Consider the following 20155-nt stretch of genomic DNA (forward strand, 5'->3'; position numbering starts at 1 on the left):
TTTTGATACAGTGGACCATAATATCCTGTTTCGGCGCCTCCAGGAGGTGGGAATTACAGGCACTGCCCTGGACTTCTTTTATTCCTATCTCACAGAACGGCAGGAATATGTTGCCCTTGGCAATATCACCTCCAGCATTAGGTGCGTTACCTCCGGTGTCCCCCAGGGGTCATTCCTGGGGCCCCTGCTTTTCTTAATTTGCATGCTACCCCTGGGAAACATACTTCGAGGTCATAATATCCCATTTCACTCCTATGCAGATGACACACAAATCTACATCCGAACTTCACCCGACAAACAACAGGCACCATCACAGACTACCAAATGCCTGGATGACATCCAGCACTGGATGAGCAACAACTCACTACAGCTAAATGGTGGCAAGTCTGAAGCCATTCTTATTGGCACGCCCCACCAAATAAAAAAGGCCGGTATCACCCAAATCACCATAAATGGCCACCCCACCCCTCTCTCCTCACTCGTCACAAACCTTGGTGTCAAGCTGGACTCTTCATTGTCCTTTGATGCACACATCAAATCCATCAGCCAAACTTCATTCTACCACCTGAGAAACATCTCAAGGCTGAGACCCTCTCTTCCCAAACATGCTGCAGAAAAGTTGGTCCACGCATTCATCAGCTCCTGTCTGGACTACTGCAACTCTCTGCTGGCAGGTCTTCCAGCAAAAACCATCCAGAGGCTGCAGTATGTTCAAAACAGTGCTGCCCGGGTTCTCACCAAGACATGGAGATCCGAACACATCACCCCAGTCCTCCACTAACCCTAACCCTCCACTGGCTTCCAATCAACCAGAGAATAAACTTCAAAGTCCTACTTCTAGTTCACAAGGCCATGAACACCACCGGTCTGGCCTATCTCCAGGATCTCCTCACCCCTCATCTCACACCAAGGACTCTTAGGTCCGGACAAGCAAACCTTCTTGCAGTTTCCCGGACAAATATGTCCAGAATGGGAGATTGTGCCTTCTCCTCGCTGGGGCCACGACTCTGGAACAAGCTCCCAGAGAACATTAGGGCATTGGACTCCACTACTTTTAAATCCCACCTCAAAACCCATCTTTTTATATCTGCCTTCTCCTAAAGTCCTGGTTTCTGCTAGGGTGGTGCCTAAGAAACAAACGAGTTCAGCGCACTCTTCACTTCACGCTCACAGCCTTTATCACCTGTGCGCTTGCACATAGCCTAGCTCCTCTCTCACTCCCCCTCTCTCCACTAAGCGCGTAACCGCGCATACCTGCTCTCATGCCCCCTCCTCTGTAATCCCAACTCCACTTTGTGCCTTGTTTCATTGTGATACTCAGTTGTTTATATGATTAGTATTAGCCATTAATTACTGTCTGTTACCTTTAATAAACTGTTTATTTAGACTTAAACAATTGTCTTGTCTGTTGTTGTTCCAATATTCCACTGAAAGCCATTTTCCACCAATCAAGAATTCCAATTGACTTTATTTCTCTGGTTGTTCCATGTAGTGTTATAGACTTTGTAGTGATATTGTAGTATGATAGTATTGTGATACCATACTCAGACTGTAGCATAGTTGTACAACTAGAGCTTTCCATTATTTTAGTAATTTAATTATAAAATATTAAATACTAAATTTAATGATTATTAAATTTTACGAGACTGATTTAATTAAACCAATGTAACAACCCCGGTTTCACCTACAGGGATATGAAGAGAATGTGATTAAAAACAAGCTGGAGTAGTGTTATTCTCACCAGGTAGGTGGTAAACTTCTCCCACAGATCTGGTACCAAGCAATTTTCCACCAGGGCTCGCTCAAAGATGATCTGAATGCGGGCCGGATCTCCCGCCTTCAGTTCATAGTCAATGTACAACTGGTATTCTGTAAGCTTTGGAGCCTCCGCGAGCAGCTGCAACAGAAGCATATGGGCAATTAAGAACTTTACTAAGTACAGACTTAATAATATAACAGGTTTGTTATATGACCTGTCCAGTTTTACTTCACAAATGATTATTGGTGATTGAGATCTGGTCATGTCATATAATTCACTGTACACAATATGTTTCTCCAATCGCTACCTCCACTGTCACAACAGCTCTCACTACTTCCCTTGTGATTGGTCAGCTGTCAAAAAAGCACTTGACAGCCCTTTTTTTTTTTAAAGGGTTGAACCTTTTTCAGCTGAATTAATACGATTATAATGAAAAACAGAGGCTAAAATCTTAAAAAAAGATCCTATGTGTGAGCACAGCCTAACGCAAATATTCCTCCAGGATAGTCCGATTCAATTTGATAGTTTGTTGTTTGAACCACTTTATAAAGTGTCTATTTAAACCTTACATTGTGACAATGCATATGTGAATATGAATATGTGACTAGATACCAAAGTCTCCTCGTAAGGTTTGATGCTCTCCATCTGCTTCAAAGTCTTTTTGTAGTTCTGGCTGACCATCTGGGGCACCCCTTCATCTGCCCATTCCGTGTACTCTGCATATGTAGCCTCCATATCTGTAGGGCACGTTACATCATTATGTTATCAGGAAAACTTACCTACAAAGCTCATTTCTTCATGGATGTTGATGTTTTTATTTTCGTCTGGATAGTAAAACTCAAGACTGTTCGCTTTAGTTCATTTTGAAAATGTCGTCAGAGGGTGATACGGATCCGTATTGACCGGTGAGGAGGACAATATGCGGCTGGCATGGTTATGCATTAGCCAATCAGAACGCTCGTACTGTGGTTGCCATAATTCTTAATATACTGGAATGTTAGCCAACACTATGCTTACATACCAGGCTAGTGTACAAGTGTAGCTAGCTAATGTTAGACAACTCATTATAGCAGTCACAAGCTGGCGACCTTTTGTAGGAGCAGGCCCGGGGTGGCTAATCAGGAGAATTCCCGGTGGGCCGCTTCACTTTTGGGCCGGTTGAGAATGTAATTTGTAATTTAATTTTTATTTTTTTTTATTTGTCACGTTCGTCCATCATCTCTTAAAGTAGGCTACACACGTTGTGCATTATGACACAGTAGCCTATGCATGGGTTGAACCATGCAAGGAAGTTCTCCCCTCCCAAATATAGTTGGTTGGGTCAATAGCCCGTCTTTTCCCAAAAAGTTTACTCAGATAGGCTACCGATGGGCCGGCCCTACCGCAACGATACGAGGCAGGGAGGATGGATGGGAGGGAAAGGCCAGGAGGGGCTGAAAAAGCCAAGTTGAAAAAAAGAAAGGTTTTGGAGGAGGATGCTGCCAAATGCTGCCCTTACCGATTTATTTTCAAGAGGACAAACACAAGTGGCAACTGGTAAAGAGAGACATAGGCCTAATGATTAGCAACATAACTATTCGGCTAACGTTGTAGCGTTGGTTAATATCGTTGCAGCGTTGTCAACCTATTCGCAAGCAAAATATTAAATTAGCTTTTTTATACCCAATATATGGCGATCCATAGACTTCGCAAATATTATGCAAAAACTCAAACTTGATCTGTGTATGCAGTAAAATGACTCCTGCTGAAAATGATGAGCCCGAAATTTGCAATGAGGAGGCCATGGCTACACGTACAGGTAGAGAGGATAACAGAGTAAACAATATGAATTCAAGTTATTTAATGTAAGAAAGAGCAGTATGTGACAGTACTTGATGAAAGAAAATAATGCCAGGGGAGATTTTAGATGATGAACCAGTAGCCTCATCTGATGCTGCCTTTGAGGGTGAATGTCCATAATGTTGTTTTGGACACTGTGGCAGGTAGCATCGATAGGAGGATTTCAGCAAATGCAAAACTTGCCTCATTTCGCTTGTCTTGACCCTAAAAACTTTCCTAAAATAAAGATAAATGGGCTCCCTAACTCAGCACTCCAGGAAATCAGCAAATGTCTGCTTACGTTAGCTGACAGAGCTCCTGTTAGCACATTAAAAACTGAGCTGTCTAGCTTGGCATACAATTGGGAGAGACTGAAAAAGTCCTTTCTTGAAGGTTATACTGTCAGGGCATGTAGTGAGGTGGCACAGGAAGGTCAGGAGGATAGTGGCAGACTACCATATATGGAAGAATCAGAGATGGAGCTTGAAAGTAGGACCTGTTCCTCCTGCAAAACTGTGCCATTTATGTCCACTTAATAATCTCACAGTACAACCTCCTCACAGATGCTTATCATGTCATTGGGTTAGCTTTGGACAAAGTTTCTGTTGACTTTGTCCATCACACAGATTGCAAGTGAGAGAAGCTTCTCAACCTTAACATTTGTGAAGAATAGGCTACGAAGCTCATTGAGTCAGGACAACTTGGAGGCTTTCATGCTAATGTGCAGAGAAGGAAATCCTCATGTCTATAAGCAACGACACTGTTATACAGTAGATAAAGTGGCTGAAACCAGTGCACTCCTTAGGTGGTTACTGATGCTGTAGTGCAAAATAATTTTAGATAGTAGTAGTATAATAGTAGATGCTGTTGGTGCTATTCACAATGTAACTATACTCTTCTGTGAGTTGAACTGTAAACATTAGTTCAATATGCCTTCTTGTTGAAGAGTGGGATATGTTTCAAATGCTTTATTTATTTATTTCTGCTTTTGTTAATTTATCTACCTATCCTTGTGGAATTGTGAAATATTTTCCGTTAACTTCTTAGCTTAAGTGGATTATTATTTAACCTTTACCTTATTTGTTGAACCATGGTATTAATTAAAAAAAAAAACTACAGGATAGTAAGAGCTGAACTACTGCTTCATTTATCCAATTTCCACTACCATGGAAAAAGTGGGCCGGTCTTGGGCCTGAAATTCCCGGGCTGAAAAGTGACCCCACTCCGGCCCTGTGTAGGAGGTATAGATTCTGAAATCTCCAAAAGATGGCATAAAGGCGACCATGAAGAAGATGGTTCAAAAGAGTGACTACATTACCCAGAAGAGGCACAGACAGCTGGCGACGGAATAGTGAATGGATCCGTTCAATCTGGGCGTTTAGCAGATCCTGCTGCTGTGGGGTAGAAACACCTCCAGGGACCGGCTATACAGAGAACAGGTGGAGAAGAGGAGACAATTTTATACATTGTAGATTAATACTGAAGACATCAAAAGTATGAAAGAACACATATGGAATTATGTAGTTAACTTAAAAGTGTTAAACAAACCAGAATATGTTTTATATTTTAGAGTCTTCAAAGTCGCCACTTTTTGCTTTGATGACAACTTTGGACACACTTGGCATTCTCTCAATCAGTTTGAATCTAAAATATAAAACATATTGATGTACAATATGAAAAAAAAAAACACATACCTGCAATGTGGACATTATAGCGAGCTCAAACTCTCTGTAGGCTTCCCATAAGGCAGCACCTTTTAACATGTGCAAACCCGCTGCTGTCAGGCCTCGTTCAAAAAAGGTCCTGACCTTCTCAATCCCTCCAGGTGCTCCCATTCCCCCAATGGAGTACTGGGCATACTCAAGCCAGAGATCTGGACCTGCAATCCAACAGTTAAATCTTTATGTTAACTACTGGAATAACTCGTGACCAGCAGTACTGATGAGCTCTCTAAATAATATACACAATTTTAGAACTTCTTGTGGTAAATACTCTAAGTAAATTCCAACTTAAAAAGCTAATGCCCAAAATGTAAATGTCACAACTCACAGATGTAGTCTTTCACTGCCTTCTCAAAAAGCTCATACACCCGCTCTCGATCAGCATCGTCTTCTGCAAGCCTAATCTCATCTTTCAGCCAGTCCAGCCACATATCTACAAAAATCAATGGAAATAATTGTCTGATTAATCAGATTAAACATACAAATACAGTCAGTGCGTGCACATGATGGCAGTACTCCGATTTCGGCCAAATCCCAGATTTCTCTCTCCATGGGGTCTCCATGGGGGGTTAACTGCGTTATCTCACCGCACATGGCAGTGACAAATCCAGATTGGCCGCGTCAGTTCAAATCAAATGTGGAATGTTTACAAGCGGGCATCTGCCACCGTTGATTATACAGTAAATAAGTTGTGAAATGAAACAAAAACACACCACAGTTAAAGTTGTATTAGAATTGATTGATTGATTCACATAGATATGAATGGATTACATGACTAACAAGTGGTGGAAAAGTAATATGAAAATATTTGTTCACTGAATTAGCGCGTTCTGTCCAAAACAGTTGCGTTTCAGTTTCAAAGTTTCAGTTTCGGTTTCAGTATTTCAATGTGAATGAGAGGGAGCACAAGAACTGAGCGTCTAGCAGCGATTATCATATCATAGACATATATGATGCATGTATATGTCTATGGGCAGGATCTCAAGCACGTGCAAAAGTTGTTGTTGTCCAGTTGAAATCTAGATTCGAGAGACACATGCGCGCGTAGTCCGATTTCCAGCGTAATACGATCGTTTATCCGGGGGTCTACATCGGAGTCCAGTTGGACTCAAGTCGGACACAGGAAATCTAGATTTGGGGAGACATATGAATCGGATCTTCGATTTAAATCGGACTACAATCGGAAACTGGACACATGTGTCCGCACTGTGTGACTCACAAAATAAATTACACATTGATGACTCTTCATGGTTATAAAATCTTAATAAAGTCAAAATTCTGTAATTTTTCAGTGTTGAATGATTGCTTTAACCCTTTGAAGTTATAGTTATAGTATTTAGCAGACACTTTTGTCCAAAGCCATTTTCAAATAAAAAAAAAACATCAACTTTAAAACAATGAGAAAAGCATAATGAAAATCATTCAAGAAACAATATTCACCAATTCAAAGGGAAACAAAATTAAATTATTAAAAATAATAAAACTATGATTATATGTATAGAGTACGCCTCGATAATTTAATTAGGCGGATGATGTTTAACCCGTGGGAAACGGTATTCCTCTGGAGGAAGTTTTTGGTCTTGTTGTCAATATGCCTTTAAAGCTCCAAGACATTTTGTCCTAGAGATATAAAAATAACACCCCCAGAATCCTTGAAGTACTCGAAACAAAAAAAAAAGGTTAGCACTTTGTAAGGAGAATATAACTAAAATCTTGCACATTACAGTCTCTGATTGGGAAAGCAGCTGCTAATGACCTTCACATTAGCAAAGGAGGGCGATTCATATGATAAGGGCATGGGAAATCCTGAGAAAAACACCCCCTTTCACCAATAAACAAGTCCACATGTTGGGTTGTTTTCATACTTATTACATACATTCATAAAATGTCTGGAGATCGCAGAGAGTACAACCGCTCCTCAGATGAAATTGCTGAAGGGTGAGGTCAAACGTATCCACTTTGAGCTTCGCCTTGACCCCGCTGAGGATATGTATGATGAGCAGTGGTGGAAGAAGTACTGAAGTTTATTACTTAAGTAAAAGTACAAGTAAACAGGCAAATGAAAGTAAAAGTAAAAGTAAAAGTACTACATCAACAATCCTACTTAAGTAAAAAGTAAAAAGTACTCACTTTTAAATTTACTTTAAAAGTAAAAGTACTCACGCAATGGGTTGTCTCAATGTCTAGGCTGTGCCATTTTGATAAAGAAATAGCGACTGGTAATAAATGCCTCTACAGATGTCACTACTAGTAATAATTATAAGCAACAACATTTGTTAATTGGAAAGGTTGGTGTACTTATTGGGCCTATTGTCTGTAATACTGTTTACACTCTATCTTACAATTCTGCAGATGACAAGTTATCTACCAGGGATTATTTGCAAAGTTAATACCATTAAGCCAAACCAATAAAGACACAATTTTATATCTTGTAATCTTTTATTTAATTGTAAACGTGTAAAAAATGGAAATATGAAACATGAAAAACAAATGGAGTTGTTAAACTGGTCAATGCAGAGTTTTATGCTCTATTGATTGCAGAAAAGGAAAAAAAAAAACCTATTGAGTAACCCAAGACTAGGCATTAGGTTTGCATGCCAGGCAATAACCAGTCAATACAAAAGGCAAATCTTCACGTTAGCTTGACATTGCTAAACTACCAGCTTTATCTTACCACTACGTTAAATAAATAATCAAGGTACAATCGTGTTATTTTGATGCTATTGCTGTATGTCAACATGTATTTTTGCTAGATAACAGTATAAAATCATGTCAGTAACCGCATACGATATGCAAAAGTCATAGACATTAACTCAGCATAGCAAGAACTCCGCATAATTTGACCTGTTTCTCCAAATTTGAAGGCGATTTTAGATAGGAAACGCACTGAAACCTCCACGGGTTATTCTTGGGGCCTCTGAACTTAAACATGTCCTCAGATGAGGCTGACTCTGAATCCATGCTGAAAAGTTGTTTGTTAGTCAGGCTGTTTGTCGAATGTTTAAGCAAAACAGGCAAGGCTACCGTAGTGCTGCTGCTGCCAAATACACACTCTGCTGTCGTTGGAGCTGATAGAGCAACCTGATTGGCTGAAACGTCCTAAAGCAACGCAATCCATATTTTTGTGTAGGCAACATTTTGGCGAAACTGTGTTCATAAAATGTAACGAATAACGACACATATTGTAGAAATGTAGCGGAGTAAAAGTATAGATAATAGCTGAAAAATGTAACGAAGTAAAAGTAAAAAGTATGCACTATTATTTTTACTTAAGTAAAGTACAGATACGTAAAAATGTAACGAAGTACAGTAACGAAGTAAAAATACGTTGTTACATTCCACCACTGATGATGAGTAAATTCTATTTGATTGACTAGCTCTTGTAATGAATGCTGTTGATTTACTTGTAGGGAGTAAAACGCATGTCACAGTATGCTCAGAATTCTGAGTTTAAGCTACTACCGTAAACTATGCACAGCGTTTTGAATCATATAAAATACTTCATGTCGCTAAGACTATTATACAGTAAAACACAAAGAATATCATGCTCAGAGTTGCGTTCATTTTATTAGGCTATGCAAGTCGACGTTTGGAGTTTGTTGTCTGCGCAGAGATTAGTGAAGTAATTAAGCTCCTGTAAAGAACGCCAACCATGTTCACAAGCCATTGTCTTCAACAGATGGGCCATAACATAAGGATGGTATGGTTTTTGTTAGATTTTTTACCATATTCACAATTGAATGTAGATTTTGGTTTTACTCTTGTATTTAATATTGCATTTACGTTTAATCGCTGTACTAAGCCATTGTTTGTTAGCCATGCCTACCCTAGCCATCTTCCTTTCCATCAGTTTTATATTAACATAGGCAATTATCCCCCATGAAGACCTGAGACTTTCCATATCCATTAACTTTCAAAGACATATGGAACACAAACATTGCTTTACCTTCAGTGAGTGGGAAGAGCTCGCTCATCTTCAGTCGGGCTTTTCGCAGGCGATGCAGTTTCCCCTCCTGACCCAAAAGCTTGATGAGGTCCACATGGCAGTTGTAGTCAAATGCATTGATGGAGAGCTACAATTTCAAGAAAATTTGAGATTAGAAATGTCCATACTCGAAGAATGCCTCCTTGGTAATACTGCAACCAAACCCCACTGTGTTTAATTACTTCCTCCAAGGAGGTTATGTTTTTGTTGCAGTTTGTCTGTGAAGAATATTCGTGGTTTGTATATACTTTCAACTCATATGAATTCCTCCCCCACAAGAATGTATCACATTCACGCCACCTTCATTAACACACAAATGGTAAGCAAGACCCTCCGTTTTTGCTGACATTCACACTTTTTCTTATAAAGGTAGACCCCATGCCTATCATGCACCCAACTTACACCGTGACCCAGACCACAGGTTTTTGCTGACATTCACACTTTTTCTTATAAAGGTAGACCCCATGCCTATCATGCACCCAACTTACACCGTGACCCAGACCACAGACACACCCATTATGCTAAGTTGTGTATTTTACCTTACTAAAACTAAAATGTAACTTGTATGCTGAGGGTGATGTGTTGGAGAAAGAACATCGTAGAGACACCGACCCGCTATGTGTGGTGAGAGAACGGAGCAAGGAGCATTGAGAAGACATCATGTTGTTTGTGCTTAAAGACTGTTACAGAGAATATACCGACCCCCTTACCCATCAGACTGGCATTCCATCGACTTCTGTACTAAAATAATGCAAACGCAACTAACGTCAGGGCTAAAGCAGAGGTCTGTTATACAACCCAAAAGTTGAAACGGTATGGAAAATGTAAGTAAAAAAAGAAAGCAGTGATTTATACATTTACCCTGACTTGTATTGCAGACAGTATGAATACATGACATTTCATGTTTAGTCTGGTCAATTTGATTTGTAAATATACATTCAGGCCTGCAACACATTCCAAAAAAAGTTAGAATGGGGCAATGTAGGTGTAGTAATGAGTTAGATTAATTAAATAAATGATCATCAGGTTATTGTAATCTTGATTTGGTACTAGGGATGCAAATGATTAATCGACTTTAGATTAATTGTCGATTAAGAGGTTGCTCGATCAAAATGTATTAATCACGATTAATCGCTAGAGGGCGCTATTGAGGCAGAAAATGGTTTTTTTTTTTTTTGCTTTTTTTTTTTAGGCAGAAAAATGTTGTGGAGTATTCAGTTGAGGATTGTTGAGGATTTCCCAATTAATAGCCTAGATGCAGTTTCTTCATAATCTATAGGCTCAATAATATTCTGTGTGGCTCTCTATTTAATTTCTTCTATTCTTTTTTTTTTATGTCAAGATGCAAATGCAAGAACTGAGCCAGTCCATAATTTATTTCTTTTTTTTTAAATTAAAGAATGTATTTTGTTATACCATAAAAAACTTTTCTTCTTTCTTTTCCTAATGCATAATTACTTGAAGAATGTATAATAGAATATAATTATAATTATCATAATGTAATGTAATATAATAACTCAACTATTTAGCTGATATTTTTAAAGGCCCTATTGAAGCACTGAAACTCAGGTGAAAAACGCCGCTTATCAATTAATCGAAAGTCGATCGATAAGATTATCAACTAATGATTAATGAATTAATCGATAATTTGCATCCCTATTTGGTACATAAGCAGCATCCAGGAAAGGCCTAGTCCTTAAGAAGCAAAAATGGGCCGAGGATCGGCAGTTTGCCAACAAGTACGTGGGCAAATTATTAAAATGTTTAAAAACAATGGGCCTCATTCTCAAATGTAGTAAGGAAAAATTTAAAAAGGCATCCAGTGCAACTTTCGAGGCAAAAATAAACATTCAATTTCTAGTCTTTTATACACGTAGTAAGTTTCAATAACTCCATACCATTACATATCGACTAAATCTCTTATGACAAAAACGATTCGATTCGCATCTCGATACATTGGCACGATACGATACAAGAAAAGATGCATGTTGATAAAAAAACGATTCAGTACGATACGATACGATACGATACGATACGATACGATACGATACGATACGATACGATACGATACGATACGATACGATACGATACGATACGATACGATTCGATATAATGCGATTCGATTCGATGCCGTTCAATTATTGAAAACACTAAGTCAGACATCCCAACCTGCAAAAAAAATCATTTCAGGGAGGTATTCCCCCCCTAGACCTACATATTTCTGTTGTGGTCCCTAAAAGTTATAAAAGCATAATATCATTCTATAGGCTATAGTCCTACGCAATTCTTTGTTAATTATGTTTAAATATGTAGATTCATTTTACTATTTATTATATGCTGCTAATACTATTCTATTTATGTTAACTGCTTTTATTTGTATTCCATTGCAACTTTAAACAAGTCTAAGGGGCTTGTTGTTTTCATGAAGCCCTGGCAACTAGCTGGCATGAATAATATGCACATGAAATGAAACTTGTTGAACTCACCTCAACATGTCTATTACAGTTATTTAACCCACCATGGGCAATGCTGAAATCACTGTAACAGATAGTACAGTGTACAAGACGGTCATTGTGATTTACTTTTATAAGACAGGGGTACACCTTTGTATAGCCTGTTGTAAAATGTCTTAAGCGGTCGGCATGCTTATCCGACCGTGCTCTCCGATCTCACGAGGCACGCCCTAAAACGCCCTCCTTGAAGTGGGACCACACCTTTGAGCACCTCGGACAGCCATCTCTGGAGCACCGCTTGAATTTTCTCACTATCCGATCCGAGCTGTCCGACACCCCTGGCTAAAATCACGTTTACTGTTTCGTTCCCTATATGACAGCACCGCCGTTTTTAAAAAAAATCGCTGAAAGATCGCTGGGAACCTGGGGCTGGAGGTCCAGGAGTGCATTAGGAGTTGGAGGAAGATCAGGGACAAGTTTGTAAAAATGAAAAAAACTATGAAGGGCACCAGCATACCAACATCTCCCTTCTAACTTGCTCTATCGTGGCTCTCGCCGCATATAAAGCATAGGGAGACGTCGTCTAATTACAGCAATAATAAAAACATTTCTTGGTTTTCGAACAGCCTCTTTGTGTTTGAGCTAGCAGAGCATGCAGTGTAAATGATTAAATTGTAAAAGAACCTGAATTGTAGACGTAAAAAAGCAGAACGGTTTGTGTGGTATAATAATAGAAAATATTCGGCAATAACCGCCAGCTTGGTCATTGTCGTTAGTAATTCATTTCACAACAACAGCCTCTGATCATTAACGGAAAATACACGGGATAAAAACAAACGATTTCTTATTTTAGTATTTCAGTTCTACTGTTGTTGATGATGATGTAATGGCCTTGTAACATCATAATAAACTGATGGTAATCTCCACAGCCCCTCATAGAACCATGCAGGTAAAGGTGAGTCGTATGATCATCCGATTAGAAAGGGCGTGTCTCTCGTGAAGTCGTACGAGGTGAATTGGATAACCATGCAAAAGCCTTTATATTTTCTTTTTGGGGGGCACCTGTGCCATGGTGCCCCTGTTCCTAGATACACTGAACTGATTAATTCGGTTCGGGAGAGGAGATAAAAGCCCGCCCTCACTGAAAATTGATTGGTTGACTTACCGAAACAGGCCAATCAGGATACTCCTGAGGCACACACGCACACTGCCTCACACACGCACAGTCTCTAGGTCCCTCTCCCTCTCTGTCACGCGCGTGCTACACAGATGCTGATGCGGTTTGGAGAACGTCTGTCACGTGTGCGCGGGCTTGCTCGCTAGCTCTTGATTCCGAGAGATTTTAAGTAATTTGCGGGCATCAGGGAGTCGTTATCAATATGTGGGAGACTCCCGGAACTTCCGGGAGACTTGGGATGTCTGTACCTCCATTTGCACTGTTCATACAGAGCTTATATTAAATGTTAGGACATCATGATGGCTCGGTCTCGGAATCATGACTATAAATGTTAAACGTAATTGTTAATGATACAAATATTCTCCTATTTATTATTTTATAATTATTTCAATCCAAGGATGTGTGTAGAAACACGCAATCAACAACGATGTACCTTCCTTGGCTGAAGTAGCTAGCATAGCATCGGCCATTGGAAATGAATAGTGTAGCTAGCTAGGGCCAATAGTTTTCCAATAGTTTTCTGCGAAAACGGAAAACGGACGGAATCTGCGGAATGGACCATCTGACACGGAATGGACCATTGAAACAGAATTGCAACTTTTCAAACGGAAACATAATTTCGTGCATCAAAATCGCCTAAAACCCCCTGTATTTTACCCAGTAAGACTGCATTTCTTTCAAATAAATACAACAACGATCGCAACAATGAACAAAAGCAGTCAGAAAATGTCACTTCTGCGCTGAACTCTGCTCCGGCCACGCCCCCCTTTTAAACGGTAGTCACCTTCATTTGCTCATCTTCCCAATCGCATTAAAAACAAAAAATGTTAAGTCTTCTGTTCTGTTGATGGCTGGCAAACAACAATCTAAGAAGGGCACGTATTATTTACTGAGTTACCAAAGCAGTCTTCTTTATGAAGACTAATTAGCACTGCACTGAATTACATTAACATGAGTTAGGCCTATTGCTACACAATAACAATTTCACAACTAATATTACTAGATACATATAATAGTGGACATTACACTAGGCAACATGGATCTCATTCATATCTCATCCAGTCGAAATCTTAACAGGATTGAACCCATCTTTATTACAGCGTATCAACATAAGAACAGAACATAGCTAAATCTCCGCTTAGCATGCTAATCACTACTAATAGCACTAGCAGGTAGCCCAAAATTTGGTATTTAATACACGATCTATCACAGTAGCAACTTCATGAAAACCCTTCCTTACCTTACATCACATACAGGTCGAACAATGATGATTTAAGCATTGGAAATGTATAAGGCACAGTATGGTCAACTACTTGGTGACAAACTGAACTCGTCACTAACTTAACTGAGGGAACTGCACACATGCAGACAGCGTTGCTAGGCAACATCACCATCAACAGAGTTTTTCATACAGTTTACGTGCAGAAAGCCATTTTACGGCTATTTTTTTGTGTGACGCGGAAAACACGGAATCACCAAAAACGTGACACGGAATTTGCTTTTTTTTTTACGCGGAAAACTACTGGACCTAGCTAGCATAGCATTGTTGAGAGTTGTAATCTGTCATTCTCTCCAGGTTCTCTCAGGCGTTAATACTGGGAATACAGCCTGATTGGTTTATGCTATGCGGGCTTTGGCCAATGAGAGGCTGTCATTGTTCTGACTGAGATAGAAATGCAACAGGCCAGCGAGTGCTTTGTGTTTAAAAAAAACGGAGGGACAAACGCTTGTGAACCGATTCATAACTTTTAAATTGGGCAAAGACCGGTTCATGAAATTTTAAAACGGATACGGGACTTCACGCATCGATGTAGTCGTATCTTACACGCTAAAAACGGATATCGATACGTATCGGTTATTTTTTTACACCCCTAATATCGACATTCAAGGAGCAAAGATGAGACGTCGTTGTGTGGTGAGAACTGATAGAAAATCGTAAACAACAACAATCTTTATTTATTGGTGCCACCAATAAATAAAGCAGGATTCGCGTCGGCAATTCTCGGAATTGTTCCGAGACGAAGACGAAGAGAAAGCGTGGTCGACCTCGTGTTTTCACGACACCACAGAAAAAACAGAAGTTTCATAAGAAGCATATGGGTGTCGTGTGCTCTTGGCCGACACATTTGACGAATGGAGGAAGCTAAGCGAGAAACTCGGGCAGCATAGGGACAGCGAACTTACTACTACTAACAACTGTATTCAATTAGAGGCATGAAAGTACCAACAACTGTATTTAATGCATGGGCCACATTTGCGGAATATCATTGTGTAACATTCAGCAAATACCTTAGAACAGACAGCACTGCCTTGCGTGTTAGAATCTCCGGAAGCGTTCGGGACTCATCGGAAAACTCAGAGAATTGCCGACGGGAATCCTGCTTTATTTATTGGTGGCACCAATAAATAAAGATTGTTGTTGTTTACGATTTTCTATCAGTTCTCACCACACAACGACGTCTCATCTTTGCTCCTTGAATGTCGATATGTAATGGTATGGAGTTATTGAAACTTACTACCTGTACACAAGTCTAGAAATTGAATGTTTACTTTTGCCTCGAAAGTTGCACTGGGTGCCTTTAAGAAGGAATTTCTTCTGAACTCCACTTCCAGTGGATTTAGGAAGACATTTGGAATTCATGAAAGTTCTCTCATCTGGGATTTGTTCTGAACTTCAGAAGAATTTCAGAACGCGAAATAGCAGTCATAATTCATCCAGAGTTTTCTTAAATGCGATTCCTCAAAAAATCACAAGATGCCCAATGGGGCAGCTCCCTGTTAAGGGCTGAATTTGTGAAAAATCATTGGTGATTGCGTTCACATGAACTCTATAGACATCCTCGGATTTAAATAATTATAATAATAAATGTGAGAATATTTGTATCATTAACAATTACGTTTAACATTTATAGTCATGATTCTATGAGGCATAATAAATAAAAGGACTACACGAACACTGCAAATGTAAGTTAATAAATAAGCACTCAATCGTGTTGATATAGCCATTGTGGAATAGAATAAACACATCTACATCCTGCAACAGTACCTCCACCTCTGCACAGGTGAAGTTAGACCGCTACTACTAGTAGAAGTCCTACAATTGAGGATGCTTCTGCCGGTGACAGCAACCCAGGTTGCTCTTCCAAGTCTTCCTCAGATCAGGATGTTAGCAGCAGTACAGTTGTTGCTAGCCAAGCTACTAGCTTTGTGTGACAGACATTGCCATTCGCGACACACCTCTTGCCATAACAACACACCTCAGTGAAAATACTTTGATGCCCTTTGCCACTATATTAATGTGAGAGTGGGTTCTCAGCTCTGCCAAGCATGAAAACAAAATCCAGGCACAGACAGTGTGGAAAACGATTTAAGACTTTCTCAAATTCAGCCAGACATTGCAGAGTTATGTGCATCCTCTCACGCACACCCTTCTCATTAAAGTGTGGTGAGTCTGTGTGCTTTCAAAATAATAATAATAATAATAAAAAATATATATGAGGGGGTACGTAGATGGAGATTGAATGACTGATGCGGTACGGGACTGTAACAAGTTTGGGAAACACTGCTCTACAGAATGAATGAATTCCCACAGATGAACTCCAAAATCTTGTTGAAATTCCAAGAAGAGTGGAAGCTGTTTTAGTTGCAAAAAAGAGTGACAAACTCCATATTACATATTTGAATACAATGTACTCTTCTTCAATTGCACCACCATTAGCCTATATTGGTTTTGATTAGTCAACAACACAGTTAGAACTAGCAAGAAATATCAAGAGAGTGCTGAAATCAAAATGTAACTAACCTGCTAGTTTTGTGTAGTCTTTAAAGAGACTGCTACTGAAAAATCCATACTGTGACAACCCTACTGACTACTACAAAAATGATAACCACCCCAGGTGTTTCAAAGCTCCAGCTACCAGGTCCCAGATCCACTGCTTCCCCAGAACCATTTCTCTGTTGAATTCTGAATGACTACTCAAGGCTGCAGTATCCTGTATGTATTATGCAATATACTGGGCAATAGTCTTTATTTGTCTACTTCTACTAGGATAACAATAGCATTTATTATAATAATAAAACCAGCAACTTTTGCTTGCTGCTTTTGCTTGCTGCTTGCATTTCCATCCCTGATGTGCAACAACAGTAAACACTTTAACTTCATAAAGTAGGCCAAATGTAAAATAACTGGAAAGAGGGCTCAAAACAACAAAATAAATGGCATGTTTAGCCCCATGATTACAGAAACCACAGCTAATTAACCAAAGACATTAACAGGCTTGTTTTATAATGAATGTGAGTGAGAACAACTGCGACATTTGGGGGCTTTGTGATTAAGGATTGCTAATATACGTCATGAAACGCATAGAACTGTGGGTAAGTTTGGCCAGGTCGCTGCTTGCTGCTTAAAAACAATTGAAGTCCAAGCAGCAAGTAGCGAACTGGTCTAGTACGTATTGAACATACAGTAGCTGTAAGCGGTCAGTTAGCGGCTTCAAGCACTTCAAAATCCCACCAAATGCAGCGAGAGAAATTAAACATTGTCGGGCCATACAGACTAAAATTAAATAAAGACGCAAAGACAAGGTATATCGAAAAACTCAAAAGAGTCAATCCCTATGAGCACAGCGACTGGTCCGGGGACATCAACCTGAGTGTACATGTCTATGCTCGCGCCGACTTGTTTGTGCCGCGGATTCCCAAAATGCGTTGCGTTCATGACGTCACATTAGCAATCTCTATACAGCCCAAAATATTCATGCCAGCTTCACATCAAAAGCGTGCTGTGGGAGAAATACAAACTTGAACCGCAACTGGCCACTGTTTTTCTAAAGCTTGCAGTTCATACCCATCCAATATGGATACCGCTGAGCGTGTTCAGTGGCGTACTACCTACGTTATGGCATGCACACAAATCTTTGCTAACGTTGCATACCAATGCATGTGTGCCTATCAGCATCCCTATAATCTATTTAAACTTAAATAGTTCAGTGTTGTGCCTATCAAATCAAGCTCTTAGATAATCATTTGACGTTACCTGCTCTTCCAGACGCTGAATTTCAGCTTCACTCTCTCGTTCGTCTTCAGATGTGTCCTCGTCTTCATCTTCGTCTTCGTCGTCATCTGGTTTATCGAGTGTCATGCTTTCTTCATCAGACAAGAACTCATTTTCCTTTACCTCAACTTCCTCCTCAATTCCTAATTGTATTGATGTGGTTTCTTCTTTACTTCTAACCTCCATTGCAAATCCGGTGTTGTCGATAGATATACAGAGTACCCAGAGAACCTTTGCAGCTTTCCTGAACTTCCGGCCAAATTTAGACAATAAATGTATCTAAATAAAAGTAATCAATGTCCACCCGTTAGTGATGGCGAACTGTTCGAAATTGATATTTCAATGAGCTGGTCGAATTGGGTGGCAACAATAAATAAATTGAATCTTTTTCAAACTTACGTTTTTTATTTATTTATTTAATTGTCTAACATAGTACATAGTCTACGGCAACGCTATTACCGAGACTGTAGTTGACGGGCTCTTGTGGCAGGAAGGCCATTTTGTTCTACGGAGTTTATTATAGTGTCCTGGTCCACTAGCGCCTCTACTGCCTAGGTGGTGAATATGTCTCAAAACACTGGTATCACCAGAGACTTTCTAGAGCTGAGCAATTTCTCCAAGGGGGCGCTCGTGAGAATGGGGGTATATGACGTAATGAATTCTACAATTTGAATAGAGTATACATGTTTTCCCTTGTAATTCTGTTTGAGATACAGCAAATACAAATATACAAATAACAAACACACTGTTTTCAACAAATGTAAGGCTGTTGGTTAGGTTTAAAGAATTAAAAGATTCAGTGGTGCTGGTGACATCACTCACTGCAAACCAGTATGTGCTAGCCTACTGAGCTAAAGTTAAGGCTAGTGTGGGTATACAACTTACTAGACTAGGGTGACCAGATTTGCCGGACCTAAAACCGGGACACTTTGCGTGTGCCCATAATGCTCGTGCACGCACACGCTTTTTATCCTGAACATGTGCTGGGAACATACATTTTGCCAACAACAGGAGCGTTTCTAGGTATGACAGATATGGGGGGCTTATCCCCAAGAGGAGAGTCATGTTTGCGCGCATAGAGCGCGGCAATTTTTTTCCCTGTCACTACCTGTACTTACAATTTCACTCCTTGCACCGTTTACTTTGAGCTAAACTCCATGGCTATAATCCTGGCTGTCGTTGAAGAGACGTTACTAGGCAGAAACAAATACATTGTAACGCTGGTTGCACAGGTTATGCAGACTACTATGATTGACTGACACACGCACACATTGTTCAAATCATACGCTGGACGCTTTTTTTAGTATTTCTACATGGGTTTAGTTAATGATCAGGCTATAATAAGACCACATCGGATATGTAATCGCTGACAAACGGGACAATTTCATAGTGGTTTGTGTAAACCGGGACATTTTAGCGTCCCGACAGGTTTTTGTCGGGACGCGGGACTCGCAACTCAAAATCGGGACGGTCCCGGTAAAACCGGGACGTCTGGTCACCCTATACTAGACTATAAAATGTATACGTCATATCCATACGACGTGTCAACTCCACCTTTGTTAAACTCTGAAATCGCTGCTCGCGGAGTTCAGGGATGTAGCTATTGTAGTTATGCCTGAGGTAAATTTAATAATGTAAAGAGGACCTTATCACGTTAAACACGTCAACTATAGTGGTAAACCGTTGTAATAATACCTGAAACACAGTTGTTGTCAAGTGATGTCCAAGTTTGTGTAGCGGCAAATAACACAAAGTCACACTGATAAGCTAACAAAAGCTATGCAAGCTAACCAGCTAGCAAAGCTGTTAGCCGCTAGCTGCTAGCACATAAAGGGTATGTTCCTTGCAAAGGTGGTCATTTTATGGTCACATTGCAACATTACAAAAAGGACATCTGGGATGTTAAGAGAACGTTCCCATATGGTTACATGTTGGTCGCATGGTACCCAAACAGAACATTACACCCATTTGCAGTCATATAGGCTGGTAACATGCCCTGTAGGACTTATTGGGTCCATATTGGGTTCCTTTTCAGTCGATAAGTTACTTATGAAGTTTCTCCCTAGAACAACATTTTAAATAAGAAGAGGTACAAAAACGCAATGGGTGCACCTGTCTTTAGTGTCAGAAATAGCCAATGTTAACTTAGCTGTTGGCAATAGGTTTGAAATGATATTTCTTTTAAAATG

General features: G+C 39.9%; 1 protein-coding gene across 1 annotated transcript in view; it reads right to left on the bottom strand.

The window, feature by feature from the left end:
• Positions 1–18159, bottom strand: part of sart3 (spliceosome associated factor 3, U4/U6 recycling protein) — a 42881-nt gene extending 24722 nt beyond the window's left edge. Inside the window, exons 1-7 of the mRNA XM_080853438.1 lie at positions 17949–18159; positions 9245–9371; positions 5627–5731; positions 5272–5456; positions 4896–5001; positions 2372–2496; positions 1742–1897 (exon numbers count right to left, since the gene is read on the bottom strand). Of these exons, the coding sequence (XP_080709564.1) occupies positions 1742–1897; positions 2372–2496; positions 4896–5001; positions 5272–5456; positions 5627–5731; positions 9245–9371; positions 17949–18152 (1008 nt within the window). The 5' untranslated portion in view covers positions 18153–18159. The remainder of the gene's footprint in view (positions 1–1741; positions 1898–2371; positions 2497–4895; positions 5002–5271; positions 5457–5626; positions 5732–9244; positions 9372–17948) is intronic.
• Between the last annotated feature and the right edge of the window lie 1996 nt (positions 18160–20155).

Source organism: Sprattus sprattus (assembly GCF_963457725.1).
Source record: "Sprattus sprattus genome assembly, chromosome: 16".
Classification (NCBI taxonomy): domain Eukaryota; kingdom Metazoa; phylum Chordata; class Actinopteri; order Clupeiformes; family Clupeidae; genus Sprattus; species Sprattus sprattus.